The 25,319-nt window shown below is 39.1% G+C and overlaps 1 protein-coding gene across 7 annotated transcripts in view; it reads left to right on the forward strand.

The window, feature by feature from the left end:
* LOC128842510 (beta-1,3-galactosyltransferase 2-like) overlaps nt 1-19,867 on the forward strand; it is a 150,380-nt gene extending 130,513 nt beyond the window's left edge. For 6 of the 7 annotated variants that reach the window (XM_054038576.1, XM_054038577.1, XM_054038573.1 and 3 more), the window contains one exon: nt 17,497-19,867. In XM_054038576.1, coding sequence (XP_053894551.1) covers nt 17,723-18,877 — 1,155 coding nt within the window. In that variant the 5' untranslated portion in view covers nt 17,497-17,722 and the 3' untranslated portion in view covers nt 18,878-19,867. Of the gene's footprint in view, nt 1-12,061; nt 12,102-17,496 lie in introns of those variants that run through there. The other variant, XM_054038579.1, reaches the window with a different exon arrangement.
* The last annotated feature ends 5,452 nt before the right edge of the window (nt 19,868-25,319 follow it).

Genomic DNA, 25,319 nt, shown 5'->3' on the forward strand with positions numbered 1-25,319 from the left:
AACCAGACACAAACCTGCTGATTCCTGAATCTTTCACCCTACATGAGAACTGCCACCAGAGTGGAAAAAAATGATTGCTTAGAAGACCCTTCACCCCAAAATTCCTTGTGAAGGGCTAGTTCTCCTATGGCAATTTCCACTCAAAAATACACCAAATTCAATACCACCAAAAGTATCGAAGTGAATCTACCCCCAAAATAGATTCTGACCACCAGCTTGAGACACTGAGATATCCTTTTAAAAATTGCTGCCAGACCCATAGGCTGTCCTTCAACTCCCTTGTAAATAGAATTAAAAATATTGAGGCCTTTAGAACCTAGTATGGTTTCCTGAACCTGACATAGAAGTTGGTAATATCTGCCCTGTTAGGGTAGTCTAACACCAGCACCTTAGTATTTCCATTTTAAACAAGGTTGGGGAATTTTTATGTGGCAATAAAGCTCTCTCCATCTCAATCAACAGTAGACTTGGTGTTCTCTTGACTGAAAAACATCCACAAGCCTCAGAGATGAGCACAGCCCATGTGATCTCTTTCAGAACCACCCCTTTTGCAATCGGGAACAATTATGAGGTTATTGGGAGGACTTGGTGAATGGGAAGTGGTGGAAGTTTTCTCAACTGTACCAAAAAGTGATGGGAAGAGAGAAATTGCTATCCCCTCATTCAGGAAAAATATTTGCCCGCCCCTGCAGAGGCTGTTCTCCAACGTCAAGGGAGGAGAGTGTATTAGTGAGGCCTCCTGCAGAGCTGGGAAGTGCCTCACTCCCATTTTCCCTCCTACCTTGAGTATCAAGTCAAGGGAGCTGCTCAAAGGAAGTCACCCAATCCAGCACTAGTATTGTGAATGCCTTTTTGCCCCTGCCAGGACAGTTGGAGGAAAAGACGTAGGTCCCTTGGAGGAAAAGAGGCAGGTGAAGAGCACTTGGCAAGCTCCCCTCTAACACCATCCTGAGACTGGAACAAGAGGGTTGGGTTAGGAGTCAGCTCCTTTCCCTCCCCTGATAGACCTGCCTCTTTTGAGGTGAGGCGAGTCATTGAAACAAAGGCACTAATAATGAGCATATTACTTCCTTGATACTGCAGGTGTCCTGTGTGTGTTTAATCAGTTCAGCCTTGAAGAGAGTAGTCAAGATACTGTGGTCTGATCATCAACTGACATATTTTAAATGATATTAACTGAGCTTTGTGCTTTTTTGTCAGCCTTTTCTCTGCATCTTTAAACAGGTGTGATCTTTTAGTTCAAAAGTTTAGATTGAATTTCTGCTCTTGCAAGATCACTGTGGAGATCCTGGTATTAAAGACATTTACTCGTATCATCTGGAGATATATTAAGGAATTGCATGCTTTTTTTTTTTAATTGCCCATCAGAAACCTAATTAGAATAATATGACCTCTGAGCTTGAGTTTGACAACTCTGGCTTCCATATTTTAAAGCAAGCTGCACATAATGTCTAGGCTGCCAAATGTGCCATAGTAATCCTCTCTATTCCTAACTTGTCTGATTTATTATTCATGACAGGGTCAACTAAAATCACCAGTATTCATAGAACAAGAGGATCCTCACCTTTTGCAATTTGGCCTGCTATCCCACTAATTTGTCATGGAAGCCCTAATTCTTGCCTTCCTCAATATACATAGCTGTCAACAAAATTACCCAAATCCTGGATAAGGCTTAGCATATGTGCATGTCAGAAAATTTATACCCAAAAGCAGGGGAGCCTGAATAAATTTAGATGCCTTGATTCTCTCTTTCAGAAGTTTAGAGAACTCACTACAGAGGTCCCCAAAGACTTGATACTGAATAGGGGTTTACTGATGTGTGGCCAAATCTCAAAATAATTGGAATGGTGGCATAGTTTTCGAGTGTATGCACCCATTAGTATGAGTGTTCATAATGAGCAATGGTTCCTGAGCAAAATCTTCTATGCAATGTATTACTTATTCTTGTTAGGAAGAGAGAGATCTGAGTGCAAGGCTGATATCACACAGAATATGGATGAATGCTAATATGGTTTTGCAACCTATTGCTAGCATTACATACTATCCTATGCAGATTTTTTTTAAAGATAGCAACACTAACTAAACCAATTCAAAATTATTCTTAAAAATCCAGAATAAGGTTAGGATAACATGGTACCAAGTGGAAACTTCCTGGAACCTTCACTAGTGCTTACTACAAGTACCTGACTGATTTTAACCAACCAGTATCAATCCAAACTCTCAAACCAGCCTCCAATAAGATCAAAGCCTTTTGTATCAGAGCATGAAATTGATCTCTCTATCCAGAATCATGGACTCATTTAGAAGCAATCAACTGGAATGTAAAAAAGAAAGTGGGGAAATATGGACTGGCATATGTAAAGCAATGGTAGAAACAGAAGCTCTAAAAATAACAAAAGTAAAAAAAGCTAGAATTTTGCGATTATTGTCTATGGCTGTAAGATGGCTTAAACAACAGCCACGATACTGGCCAGGCAAGTAATGGAGAAAACCAGGGAAGTAGAAGAGATAACTAAGGTCTTGGAGGGACGAACCCAGGCAGTCGAGCTCTGGAAAGCCCAAGCTCTTTTAAACAGGCAATGGGCAGTCCAGACTCATGATATGCTCGAACAGATAAAGCAGGAAAATAAAAAATTGGAGACAGCTGTGGAAAACTTGCAAAAGAAAAAGATACTGTCTCCTGTTGCTCAACAGACTTAGTGCTTTTACAGTACTTGAAGTATGGGGACAGAAATGGAAACAGGTAGTGCTAGCTAAATTGAAAGATGGAACATGGCACAATTGGAATGGATACTGCAACGGAGAAATGTGGAATGACCCAGTGGATCATCCTCTCTTGACCTATGGGATGGGCTACAGCACCACAACTGCCACCTTATGATGAGAACCAAGTTCAGGATAAACCTTCTCCAAAATCTAGATCAATTTCTGTTAAGACAGGAGAAATGGGGGGAAATAGGAGAGAATGCCTTACTGCAGAACCTGACCCTAACAGCCTGCCCACACCCCACTTTACCCTTGATGCTACCCCTCAAACTAATGCTCCACTTCACTGAGGTTATGGAACACAGTGGAAACTGCAATGAAAAAATTAACTGACAATTTAAGGGATCAATGGCCCCGTGGCAATTATGCAGAAAGGGAAATGAATCTGGCACCCAAGTGTACGTATACACCTCACCCACCTTGAGTTAGCAGCTTAACAGACAGGCCTGATGCTTTAAAATTCTCAAAAGGTGGGAGCCGACAGCTCCAGCTAACGCAGTTAGTTCAGTAATTTTTAATGTGTTTATGGCAGTGCTCGCAGTTGTTAAAGGTGGTGGGAATTGACATGTTACAGGAACCAATTCTAGTACAAACCCTTTTGGGATCACTTAATTGTCATACCATTGGTTTTGATGATGATGTTCTACAAATGGTTAAATGTGTGGCTCAAAAGCATTTAAGTTATCCAGTGAATTAGCTGCACTTAAAGGAATTACAAGAATGCCAGGAGAGGCTCCGGCCAATCTAGCTGACAGAATACAAATGTATACTAGGCTAACAGCGGGGGTTACTAATTTTGAGGATTTGAATCAGCTTGTTGTGGAGGCATTGCCTTCTGGTTGATAGAATGGATGAATGCTTGGTGTGAGAATGGAGGCAGAAACGTACCTTGGAATGAATGGATTAAAAAAGTGGAGACTGCGGTTATACAGTGGAAGGAACGCCTCTCAAGGAGCTGCGAACACAGTTAGGACAGTGGAAAACAGAGGGTTCTGGATACTCTTCCCGTGGCCATGGCTGGGGTTGGAGAGGTTGTGCAATGAACAGAGGTAAAGGAGTAAATAGAGTGAATGGGTATCACCTGGAGTTATGAAACAGGAGAACCTTAAAGGAGAGAATGAGAAGCTGTGGGCACAGCTACAGGGGGAAGGTCTGTGGATAAGGAAGGAGTGAAGTGTGTTAACCTCCCTATGCCGGTAGATACTAAATCTGTACAATCTTTTTTGGGGCTCACTAATTTCTGCAGAGAATTTATGGTTGGGTACGCAGAGAAGGCAGGTCTCCTGTACTACTTAAAAGACCACAGTGGACCTGGACAGAGGATGCAACTAATGCATGGGAAAGCCTGAAAAAAAGGATTAATGGAGGCATCTACTTTGGCCGCCCCAACAGCAAATCCCACTTTGCATTGTACCCTAGTGTTAAGAATTTCTGTATTGTTAGTATGCTTACACAGGACACTAGTGCTTGGGAACGACCCGTTGCTTATTATAGCAGAGCATTATCAGGTCCAGAAAGCAAACTGGGAATTTGTGAGCAAACTGCTCTCGCTGCCTACTGGACACTACAAAAAGCTCAGGCAATCATCAGAGCAAGCAAAGTGATTGTAAAGAGTCACCATGCACTGGGAAAATTACTCAGTCAGGAAATCTGTCTAAAGGACATGTGAGAGTAGATAAGGCCATTTAATGGGTCTTGGCTCTCATGTCTGAGAATGTTCAGTTAGTCCCACTTAAAGAACCTGAAATATCTGTATGGGGATTGATTATAAATGGTAAAACATGTTTGTGAACCCCAATGAGAATCCAAAGTACACACTCTCTTTAAAGCAACCCTAATTGAACAGGTGATTGGCCTTCTTTCTCTGTACTAAAATCAAGTGAGTGGGATCTTCTTGGCTTATAGATATGAAGTGAGGAGTTATTTCATGTCCCCTTAAATAGTTAGTGTGTTTTATCCTTCCTGCAAACTGTTACTTATGTAAATAGACCTCACCCAATAATTTCACCTCACTGGAACTATTAACATGAATAAGGACTTCACACCTGCACAAGACTACTTTGCAGGAGTATTAGTAATGGTTTCAAGGACTAGATACCCTGTTGTCATCTGCCAGACCACTTCCACTTACAGCAGGGGTGTTCTGGATTCTTTCAAAAGAAACTGTTCTTCAAAATTTGCCGATTAGATTCAATTGAGAGTAATTGGTTTTGGTTGGCCATTCCTGGAACTAATGTCACTGCTGACCTGGTCTAGGGGCTAACTCTTAGACCTTTGGTGGAGATGGTGTTGCAGTGAAAGACAACGGAAACTGCACTGGGCATGAGGTTCTCCACTACCCTGCTAAAATCATTAAGAGGTGGATTAAGTGATGGAACCTCACAATGTGACTTCACAAAGGGCAGTGGCAGAGAGGAAGTGGTCAGCAGAAGTGGAGAGCCAGCAGCAGAAACCTTGCTCAATGCCGGTCCCAGGGGTGGGAAATGAACCACTGTGAATAGATCTTTGAACTCTGGGTCTTTGCTAACCAAGGACAGCCAACTGTGAGTTGAGCACAGGAGAGAGAGGAAGGGAGTGATATGAAGTGACATTTGTTTCACACTGCAAGAAACTGAGGCAAAGGACACTGCCCAACACACTGTGGAGTGATTGTTTGCCTATGGTCAGACACTTTTGAACTGTGGTTTTGGTGTTTTCCCAAATTAACGTTGGGTCCCCTTTTCCCTTTTATTAAAAATGATTGTATTATACACAGACTCAGTGGAAAAGTACTGCCTCTTAGAGGTGCCCAGGGTAGAGCTATATTTTCCCAGATTACCAGGGAGGGGCTTGAGCCAGATCTATTTTGTTTTGTTAAGAGGAACACCTAGATATTGAATCCAACCATGGTTCTGCTAACTGCACCAGGCAGAAGGGTTACATAATCATGCACCCAGTGAAACTTAAGAGCAAAACTCCCTTAAATGGAAGTGAGATAAAGATCAACAATTAAAGCACAGCTAGAGACAGGCAAGTAGGGCTCATGGGAAATTTTCTGTGAAAACTTTTTTCAATGAAAAGTTGGGGTTTCAATCAAAAGTGTGTGTGTGTAAAATGTCTGTTTCCCACAAAATCATCATAATTAATTTTTTGGTCAGAAAACTTAAAAATATAGGGTGAGGGTTTTTTAAGTTTTTAGTTTTATGGGGGGAAATTGAAATTTGCTGCTAAAAATTTAACTAAAATGAAGAAAAAAAAAATAGTCATCAATTTTCCACAAAGATTGTTCCCACTACTAGCTCTAGTTACAAACAAGATACAAATTTTACACAGCTGGGTGTGGCCATTAGGACTGGAGGACTTCACAGTAACTTCCAGGCAAGGGCAGCTTGGGAAAATGTATTGCAAGCATAGGATTCAGTGTGCAAAAGGAACAGAGATGGGTGGCTGATAAGAACACACAGAGGGCTGTGAAGTGGCAAGTTTGGTGGCATTTAGGGAGTAGAAGGGTGTGAAAGACAAGGGAAGAACATGCAGGCAAATCTTTTGAAAGCATGGGCTGCTGCTGAACATTATGGTAAGTGAAAGTGGGAGTCAGTGGAGCTACCCTGGTTTAACCAGACTACAAGATGGACCTTAGTTATGGATGTTACACAGCTGGGTAGTTGTGCCTTGTGATGTGTGAACCCTGCTGTGTTTACTTAGGAAAAGCACCCAAAAGTTCAAGTGCTGATTCAAGCCTTGTGCTCTGGAGACCTAGACCCAGGAGCTTGTTACTGACAGTCAGTCAGTCTCTTTGTTTTTTGTACAATGCACTCAATGCTTGTGAGGCGAAGGTATTGCCCTGGTAAGGGCACCTGGAGAATAGAGTTCCCAACTTTATATTTAAAAAATAAGGGACAGATTTCTTAGCCACAACCCCAATGGCACCTGACGAGGTAGCAATTTCTGCCCCCACCTCAGGGATGGTGACCTTTGAAACTTGAGCCTACTACTAATTATATAATTAATAAGCCATACCCATCTACATTTGCCAGGGGTATTTCTTGCTGCTAACTCCTGATCCTGTTGTATGGAGATAAAGAAGTCTTTGGAAGATAACTGGAAGTTTATGCAAATTTGGAGTTTGCTTTTAATTAAATCTAAGCTGCAGCTGTTCCATGGTCAGATCATTTATTCCAGATCAAGAAAAACAATCCTCTCTACAAATCCATTTTATTCGGGTACAGTAAGTAGAAAGCACACAGTTTGAAACAAGTTTTTCAGAATTTTATATCCATGCTTCTGAAACACTTCCATGCACTTTTCACTGACACTTACAATTTCAGTTCTTGATTTATCAATGGTATCTCATCTGGTGCACAATTCCTCAAAGAGGTGATCAGTGTTTGATTTCCTTAATTTTGAGTGCTAGTTACATTCTCAAGGTCTGAGAAACTAAGCTTCCCAGAGAGTCTAATGGATTTCAGCTTCATCATTATATTGTCAGAAGAGAAATCAATCCAGTTATCAGTGTTCAAAAACTTTAGTCAAAACTTAATAAAGCCTTGTTTTACCTTCACTTTTTGTTGTAGTGATAGTTTTTCCATCAGTTTGGCTTTGAATAAAAAACATCTTTCTGGTTACCATGTTTATCTTAAAATGGTACATCTCTGCTTGTACACCAGTAATTCATAGCTATGATTCTTCCAACTTCTTCACAAGTTTGTTGAAGACACCAGCTGCATTGTGTTTTTTTCCACATGTAAATGTCCACAATGCCAGTATAGATGCTATTTCTGGTGAAAATCTTCTTTAAAGTTGCTTCACAAGACTCCCTTAGTTATTTGAAATAGGCTGTAATCTCTGGCCATTTTCTCAAAAGTTGGTCAATTGCCATGTTAGGGGATAGCCATCTTGTACTCACATTTTACTGTACTACTTTCCATTCAGTTTGAATGGGGAAAAAAACCCTCCACTTCTGAGTTCTTCTCTGACCTGTGTGGACACACACAAATGGTTGAAATTTTACAACACAATCATTTATCAACTGACAGGTGATCACTTGCATATTTGTAAGTATTGTAGATTATGTATGCCAGGCAGTTGGCCTTCAGAACTTGGTCATTTTTGGTACATAACAGAAATATTGAATTGTTTGCCAATGTTCATGTTTGCCTTAGAGTACGTGGTAATACAATTAACATTATCTGGTATTTCTCTAGGCAGTTCTTTACAGCATGATGAATGCCACTTGCAGATTCATCATAGTCTTCATAAAAGTCAAGCAACTTGCACTGAATGCCATCTGATATGGTCAGGGATGGCTCCAGGCACCAAGTGTGTGCCTGGGGTGGCAAGCCACAGGGAGCGGCCTGATGGGCGCTGTGAGGGTGGCAGTCAGGCTGCCTTCGATGGCATGCCTGCGGGAGGCCGCCGGTCCCGCGGCTTTGATGGCAATTCGGCGGCAGGTACTCCGAAGGCACGGGATCGGCAGACCTCCCGCAGGCATGCTGCCGAATCTGCATTACCAGCGGACCTCCCACAGGCATGCTGCAGAAGCCTACCTCACTGCCATGCTTGGGGAGGCAAAATACACAGAACCGCCCCTGGATATGGTATTGTAAGCAGATTGCTTTGTAATTGATTTATATTATTTGAGGCATCAATTGCTACAGAGAAATACACGGGTTGTTCTGGTGGTGATGTTACTTAATCCTGTAAATAATCTCTCACAGATTCTGGGACCAAAACAGTGGTCACTAATAGCTCTTGCTTTGTTGTTGCACAAGGCAATTTGTTAGCAATGTTTGAATTATGAACCATTTCACTAACAGCATGTACTGGCAATAATGCTGTGGTTAACTCTGTGATAAATGGTTGCAATTTCACATGCTGCAATTTTGTCACTTTCAGTGTTTGAAGAGACAAAGAATTTCAGACCTTTGACCTGTTCTTTTTCCTTGTATCCATCATTTGCTGAATGCTGCCTTAAGTCAGTTTTGCCTCTGTGTCCAATAATGAATTCACATTGACCCAAAGCACAAAAGGCTTTACCAGGATTGCCACCAATAGGCATTATCCAGGTGTATTTTTCTTCATTGAAATTTTATAGCTGCTCAGAATCCTTTTTTTCCCTGTTTAGACCCAGAACTTTCTGAATTTCCCACTGTTTCTAGGCAGATGGGCTGCTGCATGTGGACCCATTGGAGATTTCTCCAGAATGGTGTCTGTGCTCACCCCATTGTCCTGGCCAAATTCCAGTGTGGAGAATTACATTCAGTACCCCTAAATTGTGCCTCCCACATATACCCCTCCTATTGGATAAAAAATTCCTGTTCACATCCTAACCTAAATTGCTCTGTGGTGTTCCTGATTATCAGGTGCCACATTTCACCACAGAGCTGGCAGCATTTCATAGGTGAGCAAAGTGTCTTACCTCAGCTGAAGATGATAATCCACTAGGGAATCCAATAGGCTGAAGCAATTTCAGTGCTGGTCCCGGAATTGGTGCTAATGCAACACCAGCAGACCCCAGTAGCCTGTGGGCAGGATTGAGCCTGGGGCCTCTGGAGCTTAGTACATGAACCTCTACCGCATGAGCTGAAAGCCAACTGGCTGTAAAACAGACTCATTTTCTCTCTCTCTCTTTAAGTGATCTTGGTGCTACTAGGTGGGACAGAACACCACACCCAGGGCGTGTATGGGTTACATACTTCCCCCTAGCTGAGGAAGAGCATCTGGAGCTTCAGAGTCTTCCCAGTTGAAATCCCGGATGACCCCCACTTATAACACCGACATAGGTACAGTGGGAGAAACTATAAAGCAAGACAGGACTGACATGGTCAGGGCTTGGACTGAAGAGAAACTTGTGTGTGTGGCAGGGAAGGGGGACAGTTCCTCTTGTTAAAAGGTACAGTCCCCAAAATATCTATGCTACCTGCTCGCTATTGCAGTCCTGCTGGACATGGGAAAGGTTAAAGCTGCAGTCACTTTAAAAAGTGAGGAAGAAACCTGCTTCCCACAATAAACTTCTTGTCTTGTCCCTCCACTCCTTGGGAGATATTTTGTTGGAATAGTCTGTCCAAATTTAACTGCTTTTTGAAATCAGGTCACTTTCACTAGACTTTCATTTCATAGAAATCTGGTGGGGGGGGGGGGGGAGAAGAGGAGAAATCCCAGAAATATTGAAACATCCCATTTTGACATTTTTGTAATGAAAGGTTAATTATTTTTTAAAAAATGTATTATATATTATAATGTAATACAAAATTTAAGCAGTTTAAATATCAGCAAAACATTTTGATTGGTCAGAAACACTTTTTTTCCATAATTTCCCTTCATGGAGAGGTTATAAAATGTTTGCTTTCATGCCTATTCAGAGCAAAGCCAAATTGTGACACTTCAAAATCCTTCACAAAATGGATCTTCCATCCTTTGTACAGCTTTAGGCTTGGGTCAACTCCTATTTCTCCCAACACATTCCTAGCATTCACACTGTATTGAGTGCTAGAGATAAATCCAAAGCAGAGCTGTGGATCTGAATTATGAAGAAATGTGAATTCAGATCTAGATTTAACTTGACAGGTGTCCTCTTCTTATCTAACAAGTTTATGCAGACTAGGTATTGATTTTTTTTCTAATCAGCTACAAGTTCCTAGGTCTATAGTGTAGCTCAAAAGCTAATAATGGAGTAGTTGCCCACACGTGCAGTGTGGAGAAAAGAATGACTTTCATGAACTTTTAAGAATCTAATTTTAATATAATCAATCAGAATTTGAATTACTGATCTGTGTGTGTGGTTTTGTAATTTGTGTGTGTGATTTTGACTGGTTGAGTGGTGACTTTACCTAGAAATTGTATATATTTGTTTTCCATATTTTGTAACGTAATTCCATGACTGTAGTGTGTTTTGTGTTTTAAAAGCTTTAAATAAAAAGTTAAACTTTTTGTTAAATGATTTAATGCCATATAATTCCATTCATTGTATTTGCAATTCATGCTGAATTTTTTCATTACATTAGTCACAAATCATCATTTTTGTTTAATATTTGGATGACCTACATACTATAACTGACATTGCATGACCTGCCAATTTTACAACTGACTTCACAATTAGAAATCAACTTCTGATGAATATTCAAGCTTAACCTTTACTTTTCATAAGTATTTATGCTAGTAAATATCAAGTACTGTAAGGTCTATGCAAAGCAAACGTCCAATGGTCACATATATAATAAAAATCAAAATTCTGTATTTGAATTTGCAGAATGTTTTTCTGCTAGTAGCTCAGCTCTACTCAAATATTATAGTATCTTCCATTACCCCTGTATTTAGCCATTTTAGTTGTGGGATATTCAAAGGAACATAAAAGGAAATTCAGTTAACTTTTCTGGCTTCTAGATCTCACTTCTGATAACTTGCCTTAGAGATGGACAGAAATTGTTCTCAATTTTGAAATCTGGTTGACAACTCTTCAGTATGGTATGTGTCCTACAGCTGATCTTTCCCATTACATATTTAATATTCTGTCATCTGATGTATTACACTGTAATTCTACACTCTGATCCCCAACTGATTGTAATGAACTCAATGGAAGCAGGAGCATGTCTTTGCCCAGTTTCCAGGGGGAAAACAAACAACTCCTACAATTGTATATTACAGCCCTAATACAAATAAACAGTAAGCACTTTAACTACAAGTATGTGAATATTCCTTGTAGTTAAAGTGCTTACTGTTTATTTGTATTAGGGCTGTAATATACAATTGTAGGAGTTGTTTGTTTTCCCCCTGGAAACTGGGCAAAGACATGCTCCTGCTTCCATTGAGTTCATTACAATCAGTTGGGGATCAGAGTGTAGAATTACAGTGTAATACATGAATTTAAGTACCCTACTGGATCTTGGGCTAAATTCTGTTCTAATTTCACAGATTGTTACAATGACATCACAGTGAAAGCAATCTTAAATTTCCCAGTTTGGATTTAAAAAAAACAAAACAAACTGAAAATTTAGCAGTGTGAAAAATTCTAAATTCCATAGAAGAAAAACTCTACAATTTTTAGTACCGACGATAGGAGAATAGAGATAAAGTTAGATAAACAAGATTCAACTAAACTTTAACCTCTTATTTCAGAGATTGAACAAACAAGGAAACAACGTGTTATCAAAATGGAATAGAATTTTCTTTATCTTGTAGGTCCCCTCCACTCATAAAAATAAAATCAACCTTGATAAATAAAAACCACTCCCATATTTCCTTTTGCCAGTTTAGATGATCATTAACTAGTGCTCTAAGGAATTGGGAGTTTAAATCCTCAGTCATAAGAGTAAACCTGCATGAACTCTAAATCAGCTTAAGCTACTACGTGAATCTACGTAAGTAAGAAAGTTTCTTGTTTTCAAAATGAATTTTAGTAGTGTTCTTTCTGTGAAAGATTTTAAGAGACTCAGCACCAGCTCTCTTTCCTATCTGTGAGAGTATTTTAAAAGTCAAAAGTGCAAAGTGTAAAGTACAATGAATATTTGCAAATATGAATATAGCCTTGTTCAGCAGCATGAATGCTGTACCCAATCATATAATTATTTATCAAACTGTGAAATGTGAATGTTCTAAGCTGCTTTAGGGAATGTATTCTAGGAATTTGCTGTCTCCTCTTCAATAGGCCCAGACTTTCATCCAAAAAAGTTAGTGGTATAAAAACAAGGTAAGCAAAAGACAATTATACTGAGCAGGTTCAGCATGCTCAGGAAAAGCACAAAGAAAAAAAAAATGTCCATTGCTTTAGTTATGTGAGTTGACAATTTACTAATAGAAAAACTGCTCTCATATTTTGAAGTGATAATTTATATATAACATGCAGTTTGCTATATGGCTTTGCTGTTACCTTAATATACTCGCATGTAAAAGTGGGCAAATAGTGATAAATTATTCATGAACTGTTTCACAAACTAAGTACCAAGTTTTGGTTCGCCATGTTTGTGAGCCCTTCATTCATTTTGCTTTTGGACATTCATAAGAATTCTTTGTAGGAATATCCACAAACAGCAAGCATTTAATCTGAAATGTATTTACTGAGTACTTTGTTTTGGCAGAGAAACATATTCAGTCATAAATTGCACAGTGCTAGTAAGAAATAAGCAAACATTCATACAAACAAACAAAAACAAAACACTTTAAACAAACCAATAGGATGAAATTCTTCAAACTGGTGGAAATCACCAAAATAAAATAAATCCTTTTAATACATAAAGTTGTTTGGGTTTTTTTTTTTTGAAAATTTTCTAATTAAAAAATGGCCAACTTTTGCCAAACTGTTTTTTGTAATAAATATTTCATCTAGATTTCTTTGCATGCTATTTTCCCTCATACAGTGACCTTTTCGGATCCCATACAAATATGGTATTTGCCTGGATCAGTAGTTGGGTGGGAAATCTTTTGGGAGGGCAGAAGCTATGAAGATTCTAATTCCAAGATAAGAACAATGCCCTGTGATAAAGTTCCTCCTCTACCTTGGTGGGTCCTGCACTTATTGGCAGATTTTGCTAGCCTCAGAGATCTTCCTGTGTTGGATCAGGAGTTGGGAGATTTTTGGGGGAACCCAGGCCTGCTCTCTACCCCGGGTTCCAGCCCAGGGCCCTGTAGACTGCAGCTGTCTAGAGTGCCTTCTAGAACAGCTACAATTCCCTGGGCTACTTCCCCATGGCCTCCTCCCAACACCTTCTTTGTCCTCACCACAGGACCTTTCTCCTGATGTCTGTTAACACTTGTACGCCTCAGTCCCCCAGCAGCACATACTCTCACTCCCAGCTCCTTACACACACACACCTCACTAACTGGAGTGAGAGCCTTTTTATACTACGTGTCCTGATTAGCCTTAATTAATTCTAGTAATTCCCAGTTGGCTACAGGTGTCCTAATTAGCCTGCCTTAATTAGTTCTAGAAAGTTCCTGAGTGTTCTGGAATAGTCCAGGGAAAAGGGACATGATTAACCTGGAGCTAATGTATCTACCTTCAACCACTCTCTTGCAGTGATACTTTTGCATTTTATACTTTAATATCAAAATATAGTAAGATGTTGCTTTTTTGTTGTTTGTTTTTAATTGTTCTTTCATTTGGGGATTTTGTGGTACACCATGCCATGGTCAGATTTGTTGTCTTCTACAATATTAGTGAAACATTTGGAAATACTGGGGAAAACATTTGTTCCTTGTTTGCTTCCATCACATTGGTAATTCTGTTTGGGTGTAATACCCCTCCCCTCAAACTGGTTTTGTTTTATCTATTTAGATTACAATTTTTTCAGCGTAGGGATAGTTTGTAGAACTGGCCTGAAAATGGAATGTATGTCCTGCGGAAAATGTTGAGGGAAGGGGGTGGGGAATAGCCCTGCTTCAGAATGAAAAGTAAAAAAACACTTTTTTTTTTTTTTGCCAATCAGAAATATTGAGAAATTCCCTTTCAGGAGAAACAAAGTGGAATTTTTCAGCATGTCGGGTGTCCTCTTGCAAAAGTTTTTTTTTATCAATTTCACTTTTTGTGCTCAGCCAGGAAGCCATTTCATTTTTTCTGACAAAAAATGAAAAATTTTCCCTTTGAAAATTTCATTTTTTTTCAAAAAGGCTTTTTCCATCAGAAATTCATGTAGAGAAAATTTCCTACCAGCTCTGTGTGCTACTCTGTGCATATATGTTGCCCAACAGAATGGATCTGTTTAGACAAGTTGATGATAGTAACGTTTTCTGTGAAGAATATGAGTTACTCTGAGAAGAAAACCTGCAAAATGAATTAGTTTTGTTTTCTTCCTGTCATTCATATATATTGCTCAATGCTAGTTTTTTCATTAACTTAATAGGAATAAATTGGCACTTTTGGTTGCTCTATATTTGTTGCTCTATATTTGTAATTTAATATTTCAGTCAGTCATAATCACCAATTTTCAGATGGTCTCACTAGAGTATATTAAGAAAAGATGCAATATTTTCATCAGGCTATTTTAATGTGTAATGAAGTGGAGGAAAACTATGAGGTAAATGAAGCATTGGAAGAAACAGGAAAACAAAAGAACAAAGGGTGGCATAATAGTGTAAAAAATAATAATTTAAAATGAAACCATCAAGTAAAGCATAAAAGTTATCTTGCAAAGCTATTATACTAAAAAATGCTTTCAGTACTATCCATATGATCATTAGCTCATTTATTATCCTTGGTTATATATTCTTCTTGCAGTTGCTATCTAACACCTAATGTTAAAGATCCTGCTTCTGGTAGTATACAGATTACATATGGAGACACATTACCAATGAAATCTTCCTAATCTTTAGTTATATTTATCTTCTTTTGTGTTAAAATCCAGTGATTCCTTTAAGTTCACTTACAAATACCCAATCATAGAACATTCAGATTAATATATTTACATGCTAACTGAATGATTTTAAGTACACATTTCAACACAGTGTACATATGATTAATCTTAAGAAAACATAATGTATGTTTACTGTTTAGAAACTGTTATTTTCCCCTTAATTTTCTAAGTAAAGTACAGCAGGCAATTCCAAGAGACATCACTTCCCATCACCACCCCCAAAAAACAACAAAAAACTCCAATGAAATAAAACACTAAAATATAACATACTAACAATCTACATAATTGGCAACCTTTAATTACTTATCTGTTCCCATTGAGCACTGAAAAAAATAAAAAAAAATAAAATAAATCAGATACCATCTTATTATATAAAGATCCAAAAAATAATTTAAAAACTGGCAGCTGGTCAGCCATCCCATTGTAGGGATCCAGTCTGTTTCCTTTACTGAAACTTTGCTGAATCAGTGCTGACTTTCATTATGCATCTCCTCTCTGAATAGCCTGACTTTCTGTGAGGAGAACATACAGGCTGAGCACTAATTTATTTCAACAAAATTAAACTCGTGCAGCTCACAGGTTTTCTGCGCTTTCAGTCTGTGAAAGGCAGTTCAATTCAGGTAATATGCCTAGCTTTCCCCCAATGCTTTGGGGCGGGGGAAGAAACTGGGGTTTGATCCTTACATACTGCAGAATGAACACAGAATTACCCACAAGCCTTAGAAGCTGTCCATCTGGAAATAAGGCTTAGAGTGGAGAAAGGTGATAGAACCTGCACTACCACTGCCCATAATCTCCAAGGTCTGTGGATAGAGGTCTTCTATCTGACTCCCTAAGTCATTTACGTAGTTCTAGTCCTTTCAGTATCTAGCACCTTTCATGAGCTCAAAATTCACATAAAAGCAGAACAGAGAGAGGAGCCAATTTTTCATTTTGGTGGCTTGAACCAAAAAAGAAGAGAGAATTCCATTCGGGTCAATACAATACACAATGATTTTTTTTTTTTTTTTTTTTTTTCTTTCTTTCCAAATAATGAAAGAGTTAAAAACAAGTTTCAGGTCAAAGGAAACATTTTTTTTTTTCAACCCAAAATGAAATATTTCATTTCTGATGTTTTTAATCTCCTTTTTATATTTTTTTTTAAATAAAATTCAATGAAATTCTGAAAAGAAAAGTCAAAAGTCTCAACCCCGCGGTGAACCCAGAGTAAGAAAAGAGGCCCACAATAGACTGCACAACCTTATTAGGGCACAGTGCTTATCACAGGACGCTTATGTGGGTTATTTCCATAGTTTTTAACTGCAGAAACCATTTCTGTGGTTTCCGCATTGTTTTGTTCCTCCTAATAAGGGAAAGACAGTTTGGGCACTAAGAAGCCAATCAATGCGTGCCACACTTACCTTCTGAACTCTATAGTTAGAGTTGTCCCTGTATAGCAATCAGAGGTGTCCCAAAACGATTCAGCGTCACTACCAGTCCAGGTCTGATCAACCAGGACTTGACCCTCCAACTCTCGAATCCTGCCTGAGTGCGTGTCGTGTTGCCGGCCGAATTCACTATGTATATGCTCTCCCATCTGGCTGTCATTTGCATGGTCGTAAGTAACTAGCTAGACAGAATTTTCTGTTTGCTTTCTTTTTGCTTATCTCCCCCCATTGTGTTTTTGTTGGGGGGGGGGGGGTTGTTTTTCTTACGTGCTTCCCATCCCTTGCCTTACTTGTTTAAATTTAGTTATATAGTGTTTGTTTGATAAGGAATCGTGGCATTAATAATTGTTATACTTACCATCCTATAATAAAATTGAGTTGTATCCAGTTCTCCTCGTCCCGGGTCATTCAACTCAATCCTTCACCGAGAATCCCTAAAAGAACCCCTAGCCCCAATTGGGTGGAACACTTTACTTAAAAATACAATGACATCATAAAAGGAATATAAATATTTACAAATTATAACTAAAATTGAAGGTACAGTGATGTAGTTTTCACCTGCAGGGTGGTGATGAACTTGAGTACATATCAAATTGACCTATGATTAATATAGATAGATAAAACATCTGTACGTTAAGATGTTGCTGTTATTACTGCAAATATGGTTCATTTTAGCATGTTTTGTAAACATACATATTTAAAATAGAATGTGCTCTGTATTCTTCATAAATATTTGCTTGCTATGGGGTCTCTTTTCTCAGAATAAAAAGATACTTCCATTAGTGTTAAAGGCATACTTTTAATGGAAACACATATAGGATATGGAAAACATTTGGAGTTATATTTTGGATATAACTGAAATTGCATTGCTGCTATTTGTTTTTCCTATTATAAAAGTTGACCAGTTTTGTAAAGTTTGGTATAAATTGCAATGGGCAATAAGTATTTTGTTTATAATTTTGTTTTTGTATTATCCTCAGAAAGAAAAGTTGGAAAATGAAGGAATCGGTAAAGTCCAAACATGGGATACCAGTAAACTAGGGGACATTTTTAATTAAAAGAACCCTGAAGAATCAATATTATGAAAGTGATTTGGTCATCTGAACTTGTCATGGAGGAAACCAATCAGCTGCAAACAAACACTCTTCTTCAGATGTCTGTGTGACTAAGAGCAGTTTGTTCTGTATCAATTTGAAAATCACCAACATGACCCGCTATAGAAGATATTTTCTCATTTCTAGGAGGTGCTCTTTGATGTGTATTTTCTTGATTGGCTCCATCTGTTTTCTAGGGATATATTTGTTTTTCGTTCCTAAGACTTTTAATTACTTTGCTGTTTTAGCAAAAATCAAAGTTAAAGAAAACATTGATTTTAGTTTAATAGAAAGATCTGCATTTCCTGCCAAAGAATATGACAAACCTGAGACAGCAAAAAAACCCATTTCCTTCAAAAGCTATGTTTCCAGCTTCAAACAATTCTTACTAAACAGGAAAGTAGGGGGACTAACTGTAAATGCAGCACCATTTGCTAGTGAACTCGATTACATTCCATCCTTTAGGTTTGTTATTAATGAAAGAGATATATGTAATGAAATAACTCCTTTTTTAATACTATTAATAGCAACCAAAGCTGACGAAAAGCAGCACAGGGAAGCCATCAGGAAAACCTGGGGAAATGAATCTGTGGTTCCAGGAATAAAGGTTGTTCGCTTATTTATGTTGGGTGTTAACAGCAAAGAGCAAAATGAAGCCCTACTGAGGGAAAGCAGTCAATATCATGACATCATTCAACAAGACTTTTTGGACACCTACAAGAACCTAACTCTTAAAACCATAATGGGCTTGAAGTGGGTTGCCGCCTACTGTGGTGGTGCAAATTTTGTCATGAAAACAGACAGTGATGTTTTTGTTAATACAGAATATTTAATACAAAGGCTCCTAAAACCACTTATGCCTCCTCCACAGTATTATTTCACTGGCTACCTTTTAAGAAATGGTCAGCCTCATCGAAGTAATGAAAGCAAATGGTACGTGCCAAAGGAAATCTACTCAGCTGAACGCTACCCTGATTTTTGTTCAGGAACTGGGTATGTTTTATCTGGAGCCCTGGCTTCAAAAATTGTCAATGCATCTTTAAAAGTCAAGTATATATACTTGGAAGATATTTATGTAGCTCTTTGTCTTGAACAAGAGGGAATTAATATCGTACCCCCACCTGAAAACTATTTGTTTAATTCATATAAAGTCCCATTTTCTCCTTGTACATACAACAGACTGATTACCTCCCATGGAATTTATCCAGATGAACAGATAACATACTGGGAAACATTGCAAAGTAACAAATATGTCTGTGGTAAATAAAGCAAATGTATGGCAGAGATTGTCTGGGATTACAATATTGGCTTCTACAGTATTTCAGCCTTACCATTGCTGAATAAAAACAACGAGGAGTCCGGTGGCACCTTAAAGACTAATAGATTTATTTGGGCATAAGCTTTCATGGGTAACCCCCCCACACACACACTTCTTCACATGCATGGAGTGAAAATTACAGATACAGGCATAAATATATTGGCACATGAAGAGAAGGGAGTTACCTTACAAGTGGAGAACCAGTGTTGAGAAGGCCAATTCAGTCAGGGTGAATGTGGTCCACTCCCAATAATTGATGTGGAGGTATCAATACCAAGAGAGAGAAAATTTCTTTTGTAGTGAGCCAGCCACTCCCAGTCCCTATTCAAGCCAAAATTGATGGTGTTAAGTTTGCAAATGAATTGTAGCTCTGCAGTTTCTCTTTGAAGTCTGTTTTTGAAGTTTTTTTGTTGAAGGATGGCTACTTTTTCAACCTGTTATTGAATGTCCAGGGAGATTGAAGTGTTCTCCTACTGGCTTTTATATGTTATCATTCCTGATGTCTGATTTGTGTCCATTTATTCTTTTATTTAGAGACTGTCCAGTTTGGCCAATGTACATGGTAGAGGGGCATTGCTGGTACATGCTGGCATATATCACATTAGTGGATGTGCAGGTGAATGAGCCCCTGATGGTGTGGCTGATGTGGTTGAGTCCTATGATGGTGTCTCTAGACTAGATATGGGGAGAGAGTTCACCATCAACCTTCTATGGAGGAAGAGACAGACTTGACACAATATCCTTCATTAAGATTTCAATTTAATGTATATTTACAAAAAGAAACTTTTTTTTTTATACTGAAGTTGTATTTTACCCCACAGCACAACTTCAGCATAAGTACTGTTTTGGTATAAATGTGATTGAAATTTGCAATGATTTGGGACTTTTATTCTACTTCACTTCAAAATGAGTTTCAAATAAAAGAATTAAATAAGTGAATTCTCTTTTATTTCCTAACCACATTATAGTTTACTCATGTACTAGCATTTTGTGCTACTTTCTAGTCCCTTGATAATTACCTGTATTTGATTTTTAAACCAAAAGATGCAACAACGGTGACTACTTTCCTTCTCTACAGAAATAGAGGAAAATTATCATGTATTCCCTTAGCTGCTTCTGCAGAGGACAGCTTGAGTGCTTCTTTCATATCTTTTTTTCCAAGCTTTGGCTACATTCTCCTTTTGGGTGCATTCCAGAGCAGGGCAAGTTCAAACAAAATGAGTCCAATGCAGTCATGCAATTGGATTTCAGTCCGCAGGACTTAAGATTCACCATGATGATCTTTATTCACCTGCTCCAAACTCCTATATTTTGGGGAATTGAGTTCTGCAAGGACTGATGAAGGAACAGAGTAAGTAATTGATGTATGTGTTTATTGTGTGGAATAGTGGATGGTGTGTGACCCTTTCACTGGGTGAGGGGAAAACTAGCCACCTATCTATTGGTGCTGGAAAGACTGCAAAAGTGGGAGGTCAAATTTGAGCAGCATTGCAATGCCATGGACCAGGTCACAATACCCATGCTTCAATGCTCCTTGCTCAAATTTGGCCTACCCATGCCTCCATTATGCCAGCAGCAAAGGATTTCTGTGCTATGATGCCACACAGCTCTAACCAGGGGCCAAGAGAGAATCTTAGCCCCCAGCTCAATAAAAAGAAGCAACAACTACAAGCCAAAAACTAGTCAATAAGCAACTCACAAGCCAATTAAGCTAAATGCAAGACCGACTTCTGTGTTTTTTACCATGGGTTTGCCATGTCTGGGACTGGGCTTTAGAACTGGTGGAGTGGGGGAAGGAGTTGGGGAGACATCTGACAAGGAGCAAGGGTATAGGGGGAGATTTGGGACTGGCTGGGCAAAGAGACTGGGATAAGGGGAGAGGGCACTGCATTTGGATGAAGAGCCTAGGGAGGGGGATTGGGACTGGAAACCAGTGATGATGGGAAACGTGGGTAGGGCAATTGGAAGCAGGATTGGGGAAAGAACCAGATTAGAGGAGGAGCTGTGAAGAGGAAAACTGACTGGTTGGGCAAGGAGACTGGGGCTAAGGAGCTCTGGGGAGGCAGCTTCTAAATCTGCCCTCTCCTGAGAACAGGGCCGGCTCCAGGCACCAGCCCACCAAGCACGTTGATTCCAACTGCCACATATGATAATCTTCGGAAGTTTAAGAGCCGCAAGACAGGGTGGTGCCTTTTTAGGTGAGGGTCTTTTGTCCAAACGCCCCCCTGCAGGACTAAAGCCCCAAGACTCCTCTCCCTCCAGGACAGCAGTCCCTAGCCCCACCACCCTGCCACAGGACAGAAGACCCTAACCCCACCATCCCACCAGAAGACAGAAGACCCTAGCCCCATCACCTTAACTGTAAAAAAGCCGCATGTGGCTCACGAGCCACAGTTTGGCCACACCTGGCATATAGGGATTTGGGAACCCCAAAGGGGGTCATGTGAGCTCTCTAATGAAATCCTGTGTCATACTGGTCCCTTTATTCATTGTAAGATGTATGTACAGATGATATTTAAGGAGTTGTGTGTCTGTACAAAAAAATTGTTCTTAAAGCATGTAAAGTGACCTACCTTAGAAGGGATTCCCCCCAACAGGAGGTTTAAAAACAAGAGTTTGTCTCTCTGGTTACATGTAAATGAAGTACTATATGATTCGCAATGAAGGCCCATTCACTTACTTATGGAGGGATAGGAAATCAACATGAAAGAAGCATATAGGAAAAAAACAAGCCCATAGGGGAGTTATGTTGTTTGTAAACTAAAACATTGGCTTGGGAAAATATTTATGCAGGGTTCAGAAGAACCCCAGGATATTCCTTCAGTGTGAGAGGACAAGCTGTAAGTGATCTTATGAAAAGGGGTATTTGCCTGAAAAAGCTGGAGAAAGAACTTGATGTAAGCTTTCTTGTAGGAGATAGGGGAATGACTTGTTAGTTAGCTTTCCTCTCCAGAAAGCAGGTTATGATTTTGTTTTATATATAACAGTTTGTTTCCCCTGTTCTTACGCACTATCACTTGAATCTCTGTACTTTAAGAATAAAGTTTTCATTGTAAGTATATCTGTGTTGTGTGTTCAGCAAAGCCATGTTCTAAGGCAGTGGTTCTCAAAGCCGGTCCACCGTTTGTTCGGGGAAAACCCCTGGCGGGCCGGGCCAGTTTGTTTACCTGCCGTGTCCGCAGGTTCGGCTGATCGTGGCTCCCACTGTCCGTGGTTCACCGCTCCAGGACAATGGGTGCGGCGGGAAGCGGCGCAGGCCGAGAGACATGCTGGCTGCCCTTCCCACAGCCCCCATTGACTGGAGAGGCGAACCGTGGCCAGTAGAAGCCACGATCAGCTGAACCTGCAGACGCGGCAAGTAAACAAACCGGCCCGGCTTGCCAGGGGCTTTCCCTGAACAAGCGGCGGACCATCTTTGAGAACCACTGCTCTAAAGGTATAACTAGTCCCCGTAACTAGGCCTAGTAACTCTAAGAGTGTTCAGTGGATAAGGGGCTGGATACTGGAAGGGTTGGTCGAAAGACTTGGGGGTGACTGTGTGCCCATCGCTAACCTGTACAGAGAAATGGAGGCCTGTAGAAGGCAGTGCTTGTGTTCCCAGGGGCTGGTGCTTTCAGGGAGCTGATCCACAGCAGGCACAGATAAGACTTCCTCACACGAGGGGTGGAAAGTGATGAGGTGCTTCACAACCCTGGGCCCTCTTGGAAGTGTCACAAATGTATAATAAAGGAGAAGAAAATAAATATCCACATAATATATAATATTATAAATAAATATCCAAATAACTAAAGGAGGAGATAACGCTTAACAAGGTAAAATGTCTATGTAAGTCAGTTACTTTGAGCCTCCAACCGGCTAAAAATATAAGAGATTAGCTACTAGTCATAGCAACGCTTAGGAGCCAGTACACCAATTACGGGAAGAGGCGACTGGCTGGGTTAATTGTGAAATTATAGAAAATCAGGTCTGACTCTCTGGAAAGCAGAGATGATAGCAGGGAGGAATCACATGTGCACACACCCATGGTGTCATGACTGAGAGGTAAAGATCAATCATGGATGGTACAAACTGCACCTGGCTAAAGAGTGAAGAGCCCAGAGGATTTCTAGCAGGATCACTGTGCCCTGCAGGAGTTGTAGACAAATGTGGCACCTTCTCTCAAGGAGCTGAATGCTCTTTCCTATTCTGCTGTGTGTGGAGCAGGACAGAAGACAAACCCAATGCCCCCCATTATCATCCTCTATATGGAAAGAAAGGCAAAGTAAAATGTTTTAATTGTGTTTAAGATTACATAGAAGGAAATGTGCCTTTTGCCTTGTGCACCACAATGGGGAAGAGGAAAGAAGTGTTGCCAAATTACATGATTTTATTAAGGACCTCATGATTTGGAATGTTTTCCTCATAGTCTCAGCTGCTGTTGTTCAACTGTTTGGAAATCTCAGCTTTCATTTTCATAGAAAAGGGAAGTGTCTATCCCTCGTGATTGCAGCAAAAAGTTTGGAAATGTAAACTGAGTACACCCTAAAGGCTCAGGAATCAGAAGGAAAATTAAAGAAAAACCTAAAAATGATTATTTTTTAAAAATCTCATTTCATGATTTATGATTCAATGTTTGTGGTTTACATTACTAGGAAAGCAATTTGTTTTTGCTATGGGCTCAGTGCACTGAGTGCAATTTTTAGTTCATATGGCTTATCAGTGAAGAGTATGCCTGTACTCCATAAACTAATAGTACCCTGATTTCTTTATAAAAAGACAGCCATCCACCAGGTGAGCGTTAGTCTTTCAGGTGGGCCAATAGCTAGAAAGGGGCAAATTCCAAACTCCTGATACTTATGCATATTTTTCCAAACCTTGCAGGTCTTGGAATCCAGACGGTATATCAGGCTAGCTAATGAGATTTCCTATATCTGCAGTTTTCATTCAGATCCAAATTATGAAAACTGGTTGGAAATGGGAATTTCTATTCTGTGGGAAATTCCAATGTTTAAAATCAAGTAAATAAATCACATTGATTGTGCAGAAGTATTCTAAACAAAATTCCAAAAAGCTTTTTGATTCAAAATCATCAAAAAGTGTTGATTTCATTGACCAAGTTTCAGCTTGTATATTAACATTTTAAATAGAAAATATTATATATAATAAAAATATAATATTTTGCATTATATCAAAATGAAGTGAATCAAAACAACTCTATCAAAATGAAATGTTATGTTATGAATGTTTCCTGTTGAAAAATTCCATCTAATTTGACACGTTCCCATAACATTTTTTAATTTTGACAAAACTCATTTTTTGTTTGTTTTTGACCAGCTCTACAAAATACCACTTAAATAACTCTTTAATTTTTTTTGTACTTCTGAAAAAGAGCAAAAAGCACATTGAAATGAAAAATGATGCTGTGATTTTTAGTTTTAATTTATTTTGGTTTTGATCTTCAAAAATAGATCAGATTTGGTTCAAGTGTTTAGCAAAGGTTCCGGATCTTATTTTATCAGAATGTGTTTCTCCCATTTCTAGTAATGATCTTATAATGCTTCAATGTGCGTTACTGGGCATATAGTATGATATACTGACGTCAAAAATTGCCCTTATGCCATTGATAAACCTAGAAATATCTCATTTTTCCATATTACTTAGCCATATTTCTTGCCTAATACAGCTATATTTGTCTGTGTTGTTTTTTTCTTTGATTGTTATATTTCCCATTCAACCTTCCCACATGTCATGGCAGTGATCTTCCAAAGTCTGGAGAACCTGCTTGTAAATCACTTAAAAAAATTCTCTAAAGAAATATTTTCTCCTACCAATAGACATCCTTTTTTTCCTCCCTCTTCCCCCCCCCCCCCATTTGAAATCTTGCAAACCGTTTAAAGAAAGTAGGTTAGTTACAGAAAGGATTGTGATGACCGCTAAAGGTTACAAATATGTATATATATTGGACTAGCATATTCTTGGGACATCTCAATGTACATCTCTCTGTACAAGAAGGAAGAAGTGGAGCTTAGTGTGGCAAATATATTGTATATAAACTAAGAGGAGAGAAATTTGCTTATTTCTGAAAGTATAGTAGACCAATGAAGTTAACAAAGCTCCAAATACCCAGAGAAATCACATTATGAAAAGTTGGCAAAAAGTGAATATACCAATGGGAGATAAGAGGACTCTAATGCACGCATAAAATGCATGATGCATTTTTTTAAGTATATATTTTTATAGTTTAGTGTTATTGAATGGGAAAGAGTTATGCAGACACAACTGATTACAAACTCAGTGGGAAATTGTTTCCTATCTGTAGTACAGAAAGATTTTAAATTACTACATTAAGGTATTTCAGGTTATGTGACTTTGCTAACTCCTTTTGTGTTTTTTTTATATCAAGAAGTAAACT

This window comes from Malaclemys terrapin, chromosome 8, assembly GCF_027887155.1.
Source record: "Malaclemys terrapin pileata isolate rMalTer1 chromosome 8, rMalTer1.hap1, whole genome shotgun sequence".
Classification (NCBI taxonomy): domain Eukaryota; kingdom Metazoa; phylum Chordata; order Testudines; family Emydidae; genus Malaclemys; species Malaclemys terrapin.